Source organism: Callithrix jacchus, chromosome 4 (genome assembly GCF_049354715.1).
Source record: "Callithrix jacchus isolate 240 chromosome 4, calJac240_pri, whole genome shotgun sequence".
Taxonomy (NCBI): Eukaryota; Metazoa; Chordata; class Mammalia; order Primates; family Cebidae; genus Callithrix; species Callithrix jacchus.
Window position 1 is genome coordinate 124,763,278 of NC_133505.1, and position 19,291 is coordinate 124,782,568.

The 19,291-nt window shown below is 37.4% G+C and overlaps 1 protein-coding gene across 12 annotated transcripts in view; it reads right to left on the reverse strand.

The window, feature by feature from the left end:
• Window positions 1-13,667: 13,667 nt before the first annotated feature.
• The window catches only part of CEP85L (centrosomal protein 85L), a 256,166-nt gene continuing 250,542 nt past the window's right edge, over window positions 13,668-19,291 (reverse strand). For all 12 annotated transcript variants that reach the window (XM_078369983.1, XM_002746905.6, XM_035296582.3 and 9 more), the window contains one exon: window positions 13,668-18,434. In XM_078369983.1, coding sequence (XP_078226109.1) covers window positions 18,271-18,434 — 164 coding nt within the window. In that variant the 3' untranslated portion in view covers window positions 13,668-18,270. The remainder of the gene's footprint in view (window positions 18,435-19,291) is intronic.

Genomic DNA, 19,291 nt, shown 5'->3' on the forward strand with positions numbered 1-19,291 from the left:
GAGGGGGTATTCAAAAGATGCTAGCCAGAGCTCTCCTGTATGAGGTGTCTGTCAGCCCCTACCGGGAGATGTCTCCCAGTCAGGATATATAGGGGTCAGAGAGCCACTTGAGTCAGTCTGTATCAGAGCTTGAACACTGTGTTGTGAAATCTGCTGCTCTCTTCAGAGCTACCAGGCAGGGACGTTTAGATCTGCTGAAGCTGTATCCATTAGCAACCGTTTTCCCAGGTATTCTGTCCCAGGAAGGTGGGAGCTTTATTTATAATTCCCTGACAGACTGTTGCCTTTTTTCAGAGATGCCCTGCCCAGTGAGGACATCTAGTAAGATACTGCCTGCAGCTGCTGAGCTGTGTTAGGCCCACTCAGTTCAAATTTCCTGCCAGCTTTGCTACACTGTGGGTTTGAAATCGCCTACTTGAGCCTAAGGAATGACAGGCACCCCCCTCCCCCCACCAAGCTTAAATAACCCAGGTTGAGCTCAGACTGCTGTGCTGATTGCAAGAATTTCAAGCCAGTGGATCTAAGCTAGCTGGTCTCTGTGGGGGTGGGACTCACTGAGACAGACCACTTGGCTCCCAGGCTTCAGCTCCCTTTCCAGGGGAGTGAACAGTTCTATCTTGCTGGTGTTCCAGCTGTCACTGGGGTATGAAAAAAAAAACAAAAACAGCTGCAGCTAGCTTGGTTTCTGCCCAAATGGCAGCCCAGTTTTGTGCTGGAAACCCAGGGCCCTGCTGGTTGTATAGGTACCAGAGGGAATGTCCTGGTCCGCTATTTGTGAAAAATATGGGAAAAGCAAAGTATCCTCACCAGAGTGCAGGAAATAGTCCCTAATGGCTTCCCTTGTCTAGGAGAGAGAGTTCTCTGGCCCCTTGTGCTTCCCAGGTGGGGCAATGCCCCACCCTGCTTCAGCTCACCCTCTTTGGGCTGCACCCACTGTTTAATCAGTTCCAATGAGATGAAACAGTTACCTCAGTTGGAAATGTGAAAATCACTGCCTTCTGCATTGATCTTGCTGGGAGCTGTGCACCAGAGATGTTCCTATTTGACCATCTTGCCCGGGGAACCAGGTTATTTATTTGAAGCTTTTCTTCTTTTTTGATGTAGGCACTTACAGGTATAAATTTCCCTCTTATTACTGCTTTTTCTGTATTCCATAGATTTGGTATGTTTCCATTATCATTTACTTAAATAAAGTTTTCAATTATCTTCTAATTTCTTCATTGACCCATTGATCATTCAGGAACATATTGTTTAATTTGCATGTGTTCATGTAGTGTTCAAAATTCCTCTTGTTGATTTCTAGTTTTATTCTATTGTGGTTAAAAAATTTGATATAATTTTGATTTCTAAAACTGTTTTAAGAATTGATTTGTGACCTAACATATGTTCTATCATTGGAAATGACCTATGTGCTGAGGGGGAGAATGTGTCTTCTGTAGTGGCTGGATGAAGTGTTCTGTAAATATCTATGAGATTTATTTGATATATAGTGCAGATTAACTCTAATGCTTCTTTGTTGAGTTTCTGTCTGGGAGATCTGTACAATGCTCAAAGTGAGGTGTTGAAGTCTCCAGCTATTGAGGTCTATCTCTCTCTTTAGCTGTAATATTTGCTTCATATATCTGCATCATCCAGGGTTGGGTGTATATATATTTACAATCATTATACCCTGTTACTGGATTGACTCCTTTATCATTAGATAATGACCTATATTAATCTGTTCTCATGCTACTAATAAAGATATACTGAGAATGGTTCATTTATAAAGGAAAGTGGTTTAATTGGCTCACAGTTCAGCCTGGCTGGGAAGGCCTCAGGAAACTTACAATTATGGCAGAAGGGGAAGCAAACACGTCCTTCTTCACATGGCAGCAGGAAGGAGAAGAATGAGAATCAAGAAAAGGGGGAAGCCCTTTATAAAACTATCAGATCTCATGAGAACTTACTATCATAATAGCATGGGGGAAAACACCCCTATCATTCAATTACCTCCCTTTGGGTCTCTCTCACCACATGTGGAGATTATGGGAACTACAATTTGGGTAGGAACACAGCAAAATTATATCACCATCTTTGTCTCTTTTTATAGTTTTTGTCTTGAAATCTACTTTGTCTAATATGAGTATAGCTACTCTTGCTCTTTTTTTTTTATTTCCGTTGGCATGGAATATCTTTTTCCATTCCTTTATTTTCAATTTATAGGTAAAGTGTGTTTATTTCACTTCATAGGTAAAGTGTATTTCTGGTAGGCAACAGATTATCATGTCTCACATTTTTATTAATTCAGACACTCTATGTCTTTAGATTGTAGAATTTAATCCATTTATATTCAATGGTATTCCTGACAAGTAGAAATTTACCCTGCCATTTTGTTATTCATTTACTGGTTGTTTTGTAGTTTTGTCTTCTTTATTTCCTTCCTTCCTATATTCCTTTTAGTGAAGGTGATTTTCTGTGTTGGTATGATTTAATTTCTTCCTTTTGTGTGTGTGTGTGTGTGTGTGTACTTGTCATGTGTTTTTTGAATTGGGGCTACTGTGAAACCTGCAAATACTTTCTTATAACCCATTATTTTACACTGGTGATAACACTGATTGCATAAACAAACATGTAAAAAGAAAAAAAACTAATAAAACCTCTAACTTTCACTTCATCCCCTTGTTTTTTAAGTTTTATTGTTTCTATTTGTATCTTATTATACTGTCTATGTTTTGAAAAGTTGTAGTAGTTATTATTTTTGATTGGTTAATCATTTAGTTTTTGTACTTAGGAGAGATTTACACACTATGAAAGCTGCAATAATATTTGAGTTTTCCTGTGTGTGTACAATTGTCAGTGAGTTTTGTACTTTCAGATGACTTCTTGCTCATTAATATAGTTTTCTTTCAGATTTAAGGAATACCTTTAGCATTATTTGTAGGGTAGGTCTGATGTTAATGGAATCCCTCAGCATTTGTTTGGGAAAGTTTTTATATCATTCATGTTTGAAGGATATTTTCACCAGATATACTATTCTAGGGTCAATTTTTTTTTTCCTTCAGCAACTTTCTACATGTATGTCTCTCTCTAGCTCCTCTTTAAGGCCAATACGTCTTAGATTTGTTTATTTTCTGAATCTTATATGTGTGCTTCCTTCTTTTTTATTCTTTTTCTCTTGTCTTTTCAGTGTATTTTCAAATATCCTGTCCTCCTTAAGCTTACTAATTCTTTCTTCTGTTTGTGCAATTCTGCTGTTAAGAGATTCTCATGCATTCTTCAGTATGTCAGTTGCATTTTTCAATTCTAGAATTTCTACTTGATTCTTTTTAATTATTTCAATCTCTTTGCTAAATTTATCCCATATAATTTTTTTTTTTTGAGATGGAGTCTTGCTTTGTCACCCAGGCTGGCATGCAGTGGCACAATCTTGGCTTACCACAACCTCTGTCTCCTGGGTTCAAGCCATTCTCCAGCCTCAGCCTCCCAAGTAGCTGAGAACACAGGCACCCACCACCACACCTGGCTAATGTTTGTATTTTTAGTAGAGACAGGGTTTTACCATGCTGGCCAGGCTGGTCTTGAACTCCTGATTTCAGGTAAGCTGCCCACCTTGGCCTCCCAAAGTGCTAGAATCACAAGAATGAGCCACCACACCTGGCCTATCCCATATAATTCTAAATTTCTTCTGTGTATTATCTTGAATTTTCTTTGAGTTTCCACAAAACAGCTATTCTGAATTCTCTGTCTGAAAGGACACACATCTTTGTATCCAGGATTGGTCCCTGGTACCTTATTTAGTTGATTTTATTAGGTCATGTTTTCCTGCATAAACCTGATAATTGTATGTGTTCCTTGGTATCTGAGCACTGAAGAGTTTAGATAGTTATTGTAGTCATCACAGACTAGGCTTGTTTGTGCCTATCCTTCTTGAGGAGGATTTCCAGGTATTTTGTAGTATTTGCAGACTTGGGAAGGTACTGCCTTGTTGGTTTTGTATAAGATATGGAAGAATTCTCTGTATTACCAGGCAGAGACACTTGCAAATTCCTTTAGTAAGGCCCATTGATGTAAACTCTTTCCAAGTTTTGTTTTTAAGAAAAATATATTTTGCTCTCATTTGAGTGATAATTTACATGATTCTATGTTGAATTATTTTGTCTCAGCATTTAGAAGATATCATTCTACTGTCTTCTATCTTTTGTTATTGCTGTTGAGAATTCTGCTGGTCTAATTGCTTCTTTGAAGTTACTCTCTTTGACTGTCCACCTCCTTTAAGAACTTTTTAAACTTTCAGATTCTGAGTTTGACTAAATGTATCCAGGAAGCAATTAAAAATTTTTTTCTGACTTGGGTTTCATTGCATTTAATAAATCTCCAAATTCATGCTCTGTTCTGAAAAATTTACCAATCCTAAACTATTGCTCAAATAAATACAATTCTAAATATTTCCTATTTCCCATTTTATCAATTCTCTCCTTTTGAAAACTTCGTTAAATTTTTATTAAACCTTCCCATTTTATCTGCCATGTTTCTAAAACTCCTTTCCTAGATAATTTATTCTTGACTATATTCTAGTTCATTACTTCTCTCTTCATTTGTATCTAATACGGTATTTAACTGTTACATTGATTTTTTTTTCTGATCATTGTTTTTAATTTAGGAAGTAAATATGAAGTTGCTGCATATAATTCTTATTCCAAAATAAGGCCTAATAAGCATTAGGCCAAGGTCTTCATTGGTGGCATAAGCAGTTCAACCACTTGAGTGGACATTAATCTCCAAGGTGCAATGGACCTGGTAATGGACTGAATGACATGCTAGACTTTAGCAATATCCACAAAACTGCAAGAGGTCTCTCCTGGTACAGGCCATTGGTGTGGAAGAGATTTTTCTAATTGAGATTGATTATGGAATGAAATGAAAGGGTGGAAAGAAAAGTTTTTCACATATGATCAGAAAACGATGATATCACTGTGTGATCACCAACAAACTTTGTCTCCGCCTTCCTCTCCCTCTCTTCTACTTTTTCTCTTGTTCTTCCCCCTTGTTTGGAGAGGCAGTTCAAAGCAGATTCACGATTTGTTAGGGGAGACATGAGCATAGGCATCTTACCAGATTGAGTTGGATACTTGCTGCTCAGGTCATATTTAAACAATGGTTGGGAAAACAAGTAATGTGGCTCTTTGTAGTAGGACCTTCACCTGCTTTCATCTTTGACACTCTTTTCCTTGATGATCAGCTTTTCCTCCTTTATGTATCTCTTTTTACAATTTGTTTAACCTCTGTTCAATTTCTAGAACAGACACCACCCACTCGGTCCAAGAATTGTGCAGACAAGCCTGGAAGTTCGAATACTCAGTTTCCTTCATAAAGCAAAATGAATTTGCTCCTTGACCACATTCATGCACATTTTACCTAGAGGGCTTTGTAAATCTTCTTAAAGTTGATGTTGTCCTCAGGCCTAGTGAGCATTAGGCTGTCTTCATTGGTGGCATAAGCATTCAACTACTTGAGTGGATAAAAATCTCCAAGATGCAATGGACTTGGTAGCAGACGACATGCTGGACTTTAGAAATATCCAGATCCTAAGCTGCCACATCTGTTGGCAGGAGAACAGTTTTCCACACAGGCAAATTGCTCCAGGTATCTGAGCCTCCACTTGCGGTGCATGAGAGTATGTAGGGTCAGTAGTATTTAGGACTTTCAGGAGCCTAGAAAGGTGTGTGATGTCAGAGATGTTGGCAAACACTAAGGTGAGGCCTGGATACTGCATCAGGAAGTAGAACAGGTAGAAGTCTTTCTTATCAGTCTCATAATGGATCTTGGTATCTGTCAGCATCTCCATTGTGACTTCATTCATTGTGGGGTGCAATGACCTTGGACTTGCCCCTCATGCCAATCTTTGCATGAGGAGGTTGAGTTGGGCAGTTTTGTTCATTTTCTTGGCTTCTTATAAAGGATTCAAGCAGCAGCTTGATGTACCAGCATCACTGTGGCAAAAAAAAAATCCAAGTGTCTGTCTCTCTGGGTTGTATTGTGAGTCACTGAGCAACTCTAGCAACTGGGAGAACTCAGCAAAGTAGCCTTTCTCAATCATCCAGTCAGCCCCAACTACCAGCAGGCATCTGAACTGCTGAAGGTTGCTCAAATAAAGGTGATTTTCTTTAACTAGCTCTCATAGCCAGCTTGAACTGCTGATCACAGTATCAGGCTGACAACTGAGCAGCCTCTGCTATTTGTGCATGTATACTCTACTAAAAAAAAAATAGCAGTTTTAATTCCCATAAATTTGGCTGCAGCATCAAAGGGTTATTAGACCTGGATGACCAGCTCTCAATTGGGAATCAGAACTAGTCCAAGCAGAGGATGTTTTACATGTCCTTTACAGGTAGCAACTTTGCCACCCAACTCTTGTTTTGACATTCCACTTTACTCTTTTTCAAGCCTTTCCTCTTTGTCCTCATCTGGTTTGGGGACAGGCTTCTCCTTGATAAGGGAAAGAAGTCCTTTACCAGCATCATCATCATGGAAGAGCAGCACCTGGTTTGAGGTGAAAGCTCTGGTCTTTGCTTTGGCCTTGTTGGGTGGCACTCTAGCCTTAGTTCAGCTTCACTAGGGAGTATTTCACTCTCAATTCCAGTCTCAGCAGGCAACACTCCAGATTCAATCCCAGCCTTGCTTAGTGAAACTAGTCTCAGCTCTGGCCTCAGTTTTGGGTTCTCCAAGTGGTACTCAAAGTTACTTGGAGTTAGGGGCAAGTTTACTTGAATACTGCCTGAATCACTGGAATGACAAAGACAAGAGCTTTCCCACATCCTGTCTCAGGATCCCCAAGGATGTCTAGTTTGTCACAGATGACAGGTGTCAAAATCAGGGCTTAGACTGGTGTAGATGCAGAGAAACCTAGAAAACCTACTGCTTGGAGAATGGCTTGGGGGTAAAAGGTCCTTCAAGCTAATACATTCACCTTCTGGTTAGGCATCAATGTCTTTGTTTTGGGGACAGTGCCATGGGAAGGCTCAATATTTTTTCCCTTTTCTTCTCTTTTGGAACAATCTGGACCAGGCTTTCTAATGCCATCTCTCCTCCTCTGGGTCAGGACAAATCGTGCCATCCCCTGTGGCTCCGGTTCAGCATCTTTCACTTCAAACTCTTTCTGGATACTCATTCCTTCAATTTCCACACCTTAACTTTTCTTCAAATTAATCATTTTCTTTGAGGAGCTACATTTTACTTCCTCCTCTTCTTCTCAAACAGCTGATGCCTTTTTCTTCTTGGATTCCTTCTTTGAGAAGAGACTGGAGGAATTCTTGGCAGGGGAGACCAACCAGTAATCTCAGTTCCTGAAAGCACGCATTAGCCATCTGTCCACTTACAAATATATTTGGATCAACCTTCACTTGCTTCCATTTCCCCATAATCTTGATTGCCTTCATTTGAAATTGCCAATAGTTTGATGGTTTTGACCTTGATTTTGTCTCCTTTAACTTCATGGTTGCACGTGAAGATGGCTATCACAGCTCCTTCAGATGCTGGCTGCTTCCTCCACTGAGTTTTAATTATCATATTTTTCAGTTCTAAAAATCTTGATTCTTTTTCAAATTTCCTTGTTTTTAGTGTGAACTTTTAATTATTACATATAGACAGGCCAGGCATGGTGGCTCATGCCTATAACCCTAGCACTTTGGGAGTCTGAAGTGGGTGGATTATCTGAGCTCAGGAGTTCAAGACCAGCCTGGGCAACATGGGAAAACTCCATCACTACTAAAAATAAAAAAAATTAGCCAGTTGTGGTAGTGCATGCTACTGTAGTTTCAGCTACTCTGGAGGCTGAGGCACAAGCATCACCTGAATCCAGGAGGTGGAAGTTGCAGTGAGGCAAGATCACATCACTGTACTCCAGCTTGGGGAACAGAGCAAAACTCCAACTCAAAAAAAAAAAAAAAACCTGACATCTAGAAAAGTGCACACATTATGAATATAGCTTGATGAATTTTCAAAGTGAATACATCTATGTAAACATCACACAAATCAAGAAATGGAACATTCCCAGAGATCTAGAAGTTGCCTTGTGCTCTTTCTACTCTTCTATCTCATGAGTAAGTTTTACATAGTTCAGAACTTTATATATATCTAATCATACAGTAATTCTTATTTTATAATCTACATCTGGTAATTCCATTATTTAAAATACTTAGGATCTAACAGGGTAATTTGTTCATTTTATTGACTTTTTTTGTTTTAAAATTTTGGATTTTGAACTCATACACAGAGAGAATTCTGTGAGGAATCAATCCAAAATGCCTCCCTCTAGGGAAGACCAGTCTTGTTTCCTCCAAGATTCCCAGGAAGTTACTAACTCAGAACTCTTTAAGTCAACTTCTGGCCTTAGGATTTCTTGGGCCCAAACACAAGTTCAAAATCCACTCTACATGAGTGTAAGACTATGGTTGCAAATTCTTAAGGGCGCATTTTTCATCTTCAGCCAAGTCCTTGAAAACCAAATAACCCTTTAATTTCCTTTCACTAAGGGGTAGATTTCCTATCTCTTCCTTTTCTTTGAAGATGCAATATTTTGAGGATCTTGGTTTTACATAAATATCTCAATTCCAACTCCCTGCCTTACATGACCTAAAGCCTTGTTACTTGTCCTCTTTTTAACTTAAAATTAAAGATGTTTCTGCTTACCTAACATGATATAATTTAGCAGCACCAATGATAATATAAACCGTTATTGTGAGCTTCCTAATAAGATGAATGAGAAATATACATTACCAATGTAGCATTTTTGCTACAAATGTTTAACCTAAATATAATAAAGAGAAAACAGACAAATCCAGATTATACCACATCCACTAAGACAATGACAAATGGCACAGAAATTCTCCACAAAGACTTTTTTTTTCTAAAAGTTGAGATTTGAGAACTAGTTTGTTTAGGATGTGGTGTGGAAGGATAGAACAATGGCCCCCCAAGGATGTTCCCATCCTAATCCCTGAAACCTGTGAGTACATTAAATTACAGGCAAAGAGGCATTATGATTGCAGGTGGAATTAAAGTTATTAATCAGCTGACCTTGAAATATGGAGATTATCTGGGTGGTTAATTATCAAGGTAATCACAAGCGTTCTTAAAAAGGAAAGAGAGAGGCAGAGGAGACCCAAAGAAATGATATTGTGAGAGGAACCCAGCCTGATATTGCAGGCTTAATAGATCAAAGAATGGAGTCATGAACCAAGGAATGTTATCACCTCAAAAGCTGGAAGAAAACAAAAAACAGACTCTCCTAGAGACTTTCTGCCAACACCTTGACTGTAGCCCAATATGGCTTATTTTGGACTTCTGACTTCTAGAACTGTAAGATAATATATTGTTTTGTTTTTAAGCTAATACATTTTTGGTAATTTGTTACAGAAGCAATAGGAAACTACTAAAAATTACATGTGAGGGAGAAGAAATCACCAGAAAAATTATTGGGATGGAGGTGCAATTCACAGAATGGTGAAGCCCTGTGATGAAGCCTTCCCAATGAGGCTTGGGAAGGAATTAATTTAACTTTGAGCACAAACCTGGGACATGAGGCAGTCAGTCTCATGAGGGGCACAAAACAACTTCTTTCTTACTACAGCTCTGCTTCTTTTAAGCTGTTCCAACTTGGACAAGATATATAAATCCTCTGTGTTCAATCTCTTTGCCTGAAGTGGGAATAATAATAGCACCCTAATAATTATAATGGCCTGCTTTATAGGGTATTATATAGAATAAATGGGATAATTTATGCAAGGTCCTTTTACTTGGCGTGTGCTCAAATGTTGGTTAATAATGATGATGATGATAATATAGAAGACACACTTCCTGTGCAGTGTTTTAGTCACCACAGGCCACAAAACAACTTAACCACTTGTTTTATGACTATATGGTCAGTGTAGGAATGAAGAATGTAAATTACCTTGCTTCCTTGCCAGCTACACTATTTAAAATACTGTAGACTTGTGCGTATACATGCAGATGCAACTGCATTCATTTTGAAAAATAACTCTGCCTTTATTTTAATTAGTTTTTTTTGAGTGTAACTTGTTATTTGCTTTCTGCCTTCTCTTCCCCACACCCCTTTTTTTGTTTTGTTTTTTGAGATGGGGTCTTGTGATGCTGCCCAGGCTAATTGTTAACTCCTTGGCTCAAGTGTTCCTTCCACCTTCCACCTTCCACCTCAGCCTCCCAAGTAGCTGAGATTACAGGCATGTGCCACCATGCCCAGCTGCATTCATTTTATTTATTTAGAGAAGGAGTCTCACTCTGTTGCCCAGGCCGGAGTGCAGTGGGATGATCTCAGCTCACTACGACCTCCGCCTCCTGGCTCAAGAGATTCTCCTGCCTCAGCCTCTTAAGTAGCTGGGATTTCAGGCACCAGCCACCATGCTCAGCTAATTTGTTGTATTTTTAGTAGAGATGGCATTTTACCATGTTGGCCAGGTTGTTCTCAAACTCCTAACCTCAGGTGATCGGCAGTGTTCACGCCAAGGGCTTGAGACAGTTAGCATGACTCGCCCCATCATCACTGCTTGCCATTGCTGCTTGTTTTCTTGTATTGCTGATGTGCTTGCCATGTGTCTTCCGCCTCTTGTTCTCCACCCTCTGAGAAGTGCAATTGAAGGTGTTTGCCCTTCATTTGCAAAGTAAAAAACCAGGAAATGCAGTGTTCACGCCAAGGGCTTGAGACAGTTAGTGTGACTCGCCCCATCTTGGCTGCTGGACCTAGCTGCTCTCCCCCCGCTCTTGAGTCGAGGTAAAAATGGCTAAGCCACTGAGGCAAAAACAGAATGCAGAGTAAGGGCCTGCAGTTTCTGAGGACATTGTGCTGACTGCTTCATATCCCCTTTAGTCTCTGTGTAAGCAATAGGCTTGCTGCAATTGAGGTGCCTGAGAGGGACAGAGACCTCTGCCCATATTTTCTCAGGAGCTGAGCCTTTGCTCTACCTCCTGATGGAAAAACATAGTTAACAAGCCATCTTAAGGGCACCATTGTTTGTTTGCACTGTGTATCTTTGAAAAACATATATTAACTCTTAAACTGCTTGTAAGCTATTATCACAAGCCCCCTTAAACTGCTTTGTAAGCTATAATCACAAGCCCCCTTAAAACTGCTTTGTGAGCTGTTATCACAGGCCCCTGATAACTATTTTTGCATGATTTCTGTTCCCTTTTCTGTTTGCCCCCTTTTCTGCTGAGCTAAAGTAAATGTAACAAGAAAAAGGGTATAAAAGCTGTCACCTACAGAAATAAAGTTGCTGTTTGACTGCAAGTCACTCAGACCTCCAGACTCCACTTTTCTCTCTTCTTTTACTTCCAGGCACTCTCTCCCTCAGGTTGAACAAGACATCTACGTTGGTGGTCTCGAGGGCTCCTGCAGGTCAGTAGCCCCCCGGCAGACGTGCCAGACCCCAACAGTGATCCACTTGCCTTGGCCTCCCAAAGTGCTGGGATTTCAGGTGTGAGCCACCATGCCCAGCCATGCATTCATTTTTAGAATTGATATTTTGTACCTTTTTTAAGCCAGATCTTGGATTTGCTTTTACAAAATCTATGCAGCTGGCCTAAAGCCCAGTGAGAATGTTATTCTCTGGGAGTACTGGAGCTGGGAAATAATGGTGTCCAATCCTGTGGCCTGGACTTACAGAAGGGTAGAAAGTGTGTAGATGCAAGCGAGACTAACAAGAGTTTCAAGAAAAGGAGAATAATGCAACTTGCTTAAGTAGGATTTATTATCACTATACCCTCCTTCCATGAAAAGTTCCACATTTTCTCCTTGAAAACAGAGCTCCTCAATACTAGGGTAAAAGGCAGATATTTTTACACATTTCTGAAAGTGAGTATATCCTAGTTGCTAATTAAACACAAAGTTTAGTAAGACAAGGTGCTTGCCCTAAAGAGCTCAAAGTCTGGTGGGAGACTGGCACTCAAACAATTAACAGTGATATTAAAAGTTTGTTTCAGGAAGAACGAGACCAAGTTCTTAGCGTAACAAAGGGCAGTCCTCCAGAGAGAAGTGTAAATCAAAGTCCTCTGGTAAATGGGAGGTCTGTTTTCTAACTCCTATCCACTGCCTCATTATGTATTAAACTTATTCTGTCTTCCAGTAAGTATATAGAATAAAGTGACTCTCAATTAATTAGAACCCAAGTTTGTAAAAAAAATGCTATTTTTCAACTCTGGGTGGAAAGATTTTACTGACAAACCTCTGGGCTATTTCCAGTTTTTGGTTATTTTGAATAAACCTGCCATGAACAAGTGCCTTTGTGGGCATATTTTTATTCATCTCAAACATCTCAAAGTAGAATTTCCTGGTCAGAGAGCAGGTGCACATTTAGTTTAAAACTTTTGTAGGAGGGAATCAATAAAGATTAAGTGAGACTGCTTAAATACACATTGGCTAAAATGAAAAGATTTTTTCTTGTTGTGATCACACCAGTTATCTACCAAGGATAGCAATTTTACTTAAAATTTAAAAAAAATCTTTTATCATAATTTCATTCTCAAAACTTGGATCTCATCTAAATCAAGGAGAATGTCTTAATGAGGGTGCTATTCATTTGTAAACTGTTGCTCTACTGGATCCACATTCTGCCATTTTGTGCAATTACTAACATCCTATTTCATACCTCGTTTGACTGAATCCTCTGCTCTTCAACAGAGAATGATTGTTTAGCTGGGGAAACTCGTCATAAAAGAAGTTCAAACTATTGGTAAAATTCTGGGCTGTACCCTATCAAAAGCTTTTTGTGGACCACCCTCCTCCCCTATCAAAATACATTTTTTCCAAATTAAAAAAAAAAGTATTTCGTTCTGAAGGAGAAACTTTTTTACCAGTCACCTTAGAAATATAAGATTTTATCCGTCCTGCTCATTTCTAAGGTATTTGCTTGCAACTTAAGCAGCTTGTGATGCAGGATCTCCAAAGTGTTTCTTTCCCTGTTAACTGAATTAGATGCCTCATTAAAGACTCTGACAGAGCAAGGCAAAGTTCTGAACTGGAAACAGATACCGCTAATCCAAACATTAACCAACTACCTGTAGAAATTGAGGCTATAATCCATATATGTCATCACAAGGACTTAGAATGCCATCCGCAGGGCACTTCTGGGACTAGACTGGCAAACCACCAAAGCTGAGCTGTCAAGGCCCCTGTCTAGCAACCTTTTAACAAGGCTTTATTTGTATATGTTTCAGTATGTTTTTAACCTTGGATTAGAAGGTATAAGATAAAGATTTGACTCACCGACTGAACTTTTCAGCAATGTAGATTACTGAAGCCAGATTCTGTCTGTTGGAAAACCAGAAAGAAGACTCCTGGTTTAAATAGGGATTTTAGAAAGTCAGAAAGGAGACACAGTGCTATTAACTGAAATGGACACAGACATGATTTCCTATGTTGCAGTACCTGTCATCAGAAAATCTCAGTACCCTTTATAAGAAGGCCCTCAGAAAAAGCTTTTATGTAATTGGCAAGAAATTATAAGATAGAAGGCAGAAGTCTCCATGATTTAGTCAAAGATTCTCCTGGGCATTTATACAAAGCTTTTTCCTAAAAGTCAAGTCAGCATATTCTTGTCATTGAGAATTCAGAATAGAGAGTCTGAAAGTAAAAATACAGTCTTATATTAACATTAGGCTCTTGGAAGACATAAATCTTTTTATAAAATATTTATTTCTCTGTAAATAAAAAATCCAACATCAACAAACAATAGTCCAGTGGAAAAATACTAGCCAGTAACATTGAAAACTTTTTTCTTAATTTAATAAATAGAACTTTGGCATTCAAAATTCTAGCTGTAAACCCTATTAAAAAACAAAACAAAACAACAACAAAAAAAAACCCCTTTACAAAAAAAGAGGCAAGAATGATAGATCAGAAGGCGTAAGTCAAGCCAACCAGTGGCTTCACATTCTTTTTTTTTAATATAATAACTATATTTCAGTTAAGTCATGAACACTGTATTTACACATGAGGTATTCTGAGTGGTTCAAAAACTGAACCTAGTTTACAAAATCACCAGTCAAAGTGACTGATTATACACTGTGCTGTACTTTTAATGTAACCACCTAGCACCTTACTACTTCTTGTCATCACACCAATGCGAAGTTTTATATTTAATGTGTTTTAACTATTTATACATATATGTATATATACATACACATAAATGAATACATTCTAAAGGTGTTCCGGCTCACTACACAAGGAAGGCTGGGCTCCAAAGACACATATCTGATAATTCCTCTCATGTTTACTAAGGTATCCACTTAGTAATAAAGAACGGCTCCTTGCTTAAAAAAAAATCCTTAATAAAGTCTACTTACAGAATAACAAGGTGCAATAATCATCAACATTCTTATAACTCATGTAAAATAGAAATAAATGCTTACTGCAGGCAAAAAGGCACAAAAGGTTTTCTCGGTATACAGCTGCAATAGTATTATTAGACTTACTGATTTAAAACTGTATTCTTATATTCAGCAGTACTTTTAAATAAGAAAAAAATCCACAATCTTTCCCCTACATGATTAAATATATGATATGATCATATGACAATATGCCACCCACAGCATTTTGAAGCAAAGTTGTAAATTTTGCTCTTTATACCAAATAGAAAATTGTTTCTGTTGTTTTGTGAACACTGAATTGTCAAAAATGGAAACAAAATTAATTAACTTTGGCTTGGGGAGGTACAGTCACTGGCAGTTTCAAATGATATAGTCTGAGTGAGCATGGTTGTGAAAATTGCTTATTACCATAATTACGTATCTACAATGATAGAATTCCTAAGTAAGAGAATGCCAATAATCCAAAAGCTGAACTATGCTATATAAAAATATAGTCCACGTTCTCAGCTACTATGTAACTTAACGAACTATTACTGATATTTAAAGAACATTTTCCCAATTAAGTAGCTCCTTTAAAAATATCCTCTAAGAAATTAGTGAGTCTTAGACTCTTACAGAATTACTTTATAAGCTCCTCAGTATATCAGAAATGTATTATATTCATTTTAGCAACACTTTCCAGACCTTGAGATTGTCTCTATAACAAGCTATTGAAATTAGGTTTAATAAACTGTTACCACCAAAATAAATTTCACTAAAATATAATACTGTTAACATTAAATATTGAATCCCATTTCAAATATATCATAAAAAGGTGCCACACTTGTTTTAAAATAACCTCAGGAATATCTTGCCTAGCCAATACTTGTGTGTGTGTGTGTGTGTTTTTAATTAGAGGCCACTGAAAATTAATATTTCAACTCAAGTCATCTTATTTTTTCTGGCATCAAATGAAAAGATAGCTATTGGGCCTTTGATTCAGTGAATTTTATCTGTAGAGGGAATTTGGACCTTTCATTAAGTCAACTGTTACTTTATCTTTGCTGTAATGTGACTGAGGCAGAATAAACTCAACTTTAAAACACCAAAGAACAATTAATACTAATATTAGATACAATACTTTCTAAAAAGACAAGTGTTTGATTCACAAAAAGCACAACTAAAAAGAGGTTTCATTATCTAAGGAAATTTTCAAATAGATTCACTTTAAAATTTAGTTTAATTTTAACTTCAGGGATATATTGCTGTCATAACTTCCATGAACATCCTAGTTCAAACTAGGTAAGACACTCTAGTGTTGCTATTTGCCCATCTTATTTGGTCTAACAGTAACATCTGTTTTTAATGTGATACAGAAAGGATGTTCTAATACAAGAGGGTGTCTTGGGAAAGAAAAATTTTCTGAAAAATCACAATCAAAAATTAAATACTGACAAACTAGAATACTATTAGTTTCAATTTCCCCACAAAATCCCTCCAAGTCTATCTACTGATTATTTAGGTCTCTTTACAAACTCCAGATTTTAAGAAGACCAATCTATAATTCAACTAACTACTTAAACTAGCACATCTTAACTCCATTTTTTATGGGGGGGTACAGATTTTGGAAAATGAAATTCATCAGCAGTAATTTGTTAATTTCCTACTAGGTCAGAAATTGTTTAACTTTAGAATTTTACTTTTAAGATATATGAGTTAAATTAAATTCTGTAAGCTTTAGAAAACTTACAAAAACAAATTAATTATTTTATTCCCAGCTAAGCCAGTAAATAAAAATGTATCTACAGTAGCATAAAACAAACAACTGTAACGTTTGCTTGTAACAACCCTAAAACCCAAAACATACTCTAAAAATCTAGGAGATATTTAAGGAAGAACCCACTGATCCAAATTAGTGATTGTTTGCCAATTCATTCTATTTTAGAAAGGCTTTATTTCCAAAATCATGGGGAGAGTGGTTGAGATTCTATTCAAAGAGAGTGTAAAAATATTTGCTGCACTTGCGGCTGATGTATTTTAGACGTTATTTTCTACTTTACTGTAAAAGACCAACGCTGAATTCTTTGTTATCACATTTTTGGTAGAAATTTACTATATCCTGATTATCTTCAAGCTACTCATGTTAAAAAACCAAGTGACTATATTAGAAAGTCAAGTTCTTACCAGTGACTAAGTCCCTCCTTAGGTTAAGGACCCTGGGATGCAGAAGCACTACAATGTACGGGTTTCTTAATGCCCAGATCCTAAGAAGAAGAGCAGGAAGGACTCAGGCACTGAACAGAAGGAAAATCCGATGTCTTTACAGCATATTTTAACTGATTATTCAACTATAACTATAAAATAATTTATTCAGAGCTGTATATGCCAAAATCCAAACTGAGTGTCTTCCTAGGTAGGTTCCTTGAAGGCCTTGTCTCACATTTTCACTGTTAAATATTTAAGAAAAATCCTTCCTAGGAGAGCCTTTATACAGTATATAAGCCTGGCAAGAAAACAGGCACGTGATATGCTCTTTATCAAATCAATATTATCTTGCTTGAGTTACATCCTCTAACCTCCATCTCTTATTTAGTTTTGATATAACTGAGATTCAGTTGCATCAAGAAATCAAACCAACTTAACAAAGGACAAGGCTTTGGCCATAACTAAGTATATTCAAAAGAATGTAATCAATGCTCTGACGGCAATAAAATGTATAATCCTTCCAAAATACCAACAGAAGCATGGACAACACTCATTTGGAAGTTTAAATGACTGCATGTCTACTGAAAAATCAACTGCATTTCATAGTAATACCCTGTACACTTCAGATGAATATGGATCTGGCCAAGTCCATATTCTATGAAAAATTCTGTTGTTAATGTACTTTATCTAATAAAAGGAATTAAAATACCATCTGAATTAAAATGTTTTTATGCTACTGTTGATTCAGATATAAATAGTGTTGGTTTTTTCTTAAAGTAGTTTCAACTTTGAAACAGATACAAAACTGTTAAAATGTAAATGGTGAGATCTGGATAAGTAAGCTATTGTTCCAGAGTAACTTCATTAATTTTCTTTTATAATAATGGTCTGATGCCTTTATTAATTATATATAGCTTTGTTTACATTGATATATAACATATAAATAAAAAATTGTAAATAGCAAGGAACATGTTAAAATTAGTTCAAGTTAACATTTCTTGTAACACACACATTACAATGCTAAGGAAAAGAACATCATATCAAAATTTCACACCTCTTAAGAAATCCACAATCACTCTGGAAAAACAGCTGACCTATCTACAGTATTAAAATCAGCTCAACCACACAACATTATCAGTGCAATAAGTGTTCAAAATACAAATGGTTTTGCCTGCTATACCGTTACAACACTTGCCTGCCGTTGGAACTCTTGTTCAGGCAGCCACTGAAAATCCCAAAGTATAACACAAGCTCCTATATGAAAGATATAAGAATAAACAGCGTGTGCCTTTCTCAGGAGCTCTGCTCCTACCCTAGAAACCCTTATAAATTTGTGAATAAAGCACATGCACACACACACAACACACATACAAGCACACACAAAGCTATAAGATTAAAAGGACTCCTACTCCTTCATGTGAAGGGTACTTTTCACAGCTTGGTCCTATAATCAGTAGTTTGAGAATATAGACTCTTTTTTTCTTACAGATTTTATCACATTTGTCAAAGGTAATTTGATTTGTTTTTTTTTTTTTTGTTTTTTTTTTTTTTTGCCTGATTAGATAAGCCCCTTCAAAACCTCTTCACATTCCTTTTCCGCTTCAATATAACAAATCCACAGAAAAAAATCCCTATGTGCAAGTCATGTCACTTGCAACCTTCCATTATGGCTCCATAACACAGCAGCATTTAACAATGGGTCATTATTGCTGTGGGACTAACACTTGATCACTGAGTAACGCAGTTGTCTCCCATGTCCTGAGCATAGCGGTCTGATATTGTAGTCCTTAATTCATCAATGTCTCTTCGTAACTGGCACACATCTGACAGTTTTTTAGTGAGTGTTTCTGTGCTGTGGTCATTCTCAGTCTCTTCAGCTGAACAGTTCATTGCTGTGTAAATAAAATATAAAGAGAATATCTCACATTTTTTTGAACAAAGACATTTTAGAATTTTTCACCTTAATCATCAGTGAGGCTCATGTTTAAATTATGCATCATTCGTTATTAAACATCTTATTCACTTGGTCCTTTATACATTTTGCTAATTAAAATGAATTAAATTCATACAGTGATACACAGAAACTCAGCATGTTTAATGGGCAACAATATTGTCGACCACAGAGAAGTCTAAGTACTAGGAAACCAGATTCATAGTTTAGACAGCTCTGTGTGGCAACAATGTAAAATGGATTAGAGGGAGGAGGTGAGAAAGGTGGTTGTCAGAGAGACCAGTATAGGTGATGGGTTATGAAAACTTAAAACAATAGTGCAATGGAGACAGAATGGCAGGAATGTTAAACATAGTAAGCAGATGACAGAACTAATAGCACACAATCATTATCAATTTGAGTGAGGGGCAGGGATTGGGCACAGGCCCAGATGAAGGAAAAAGCAGAGTGGAGAATCAAATCTGGGTTCAAATGACAGGTGAAAAGGTGGTGTTACTCACTGAGAAGAGGAACAGGTTCAGGGAGGGAAGGAAAGTGGGTTCTGGTTTTGAATGTGTAGAGTCTGTAATGCATTCAAAACAGCCAATTCTAATATACATGAGAATATAATCTGGAGCCCAGAGGAGATAAATGTCTGGGTAAAGGAGATAAGTGTGTAGGTGAAAGGTAAGGCAGTAACAAACAACAGGAGTGTATAAGATCACTCAGATAAAGTACTGAATAAAAAGAAACAGACACAAAACCAGTAACAAAAGGCTTCTGGTGATACCAATAATTAAGTGGCAGAGAAGTCCACAG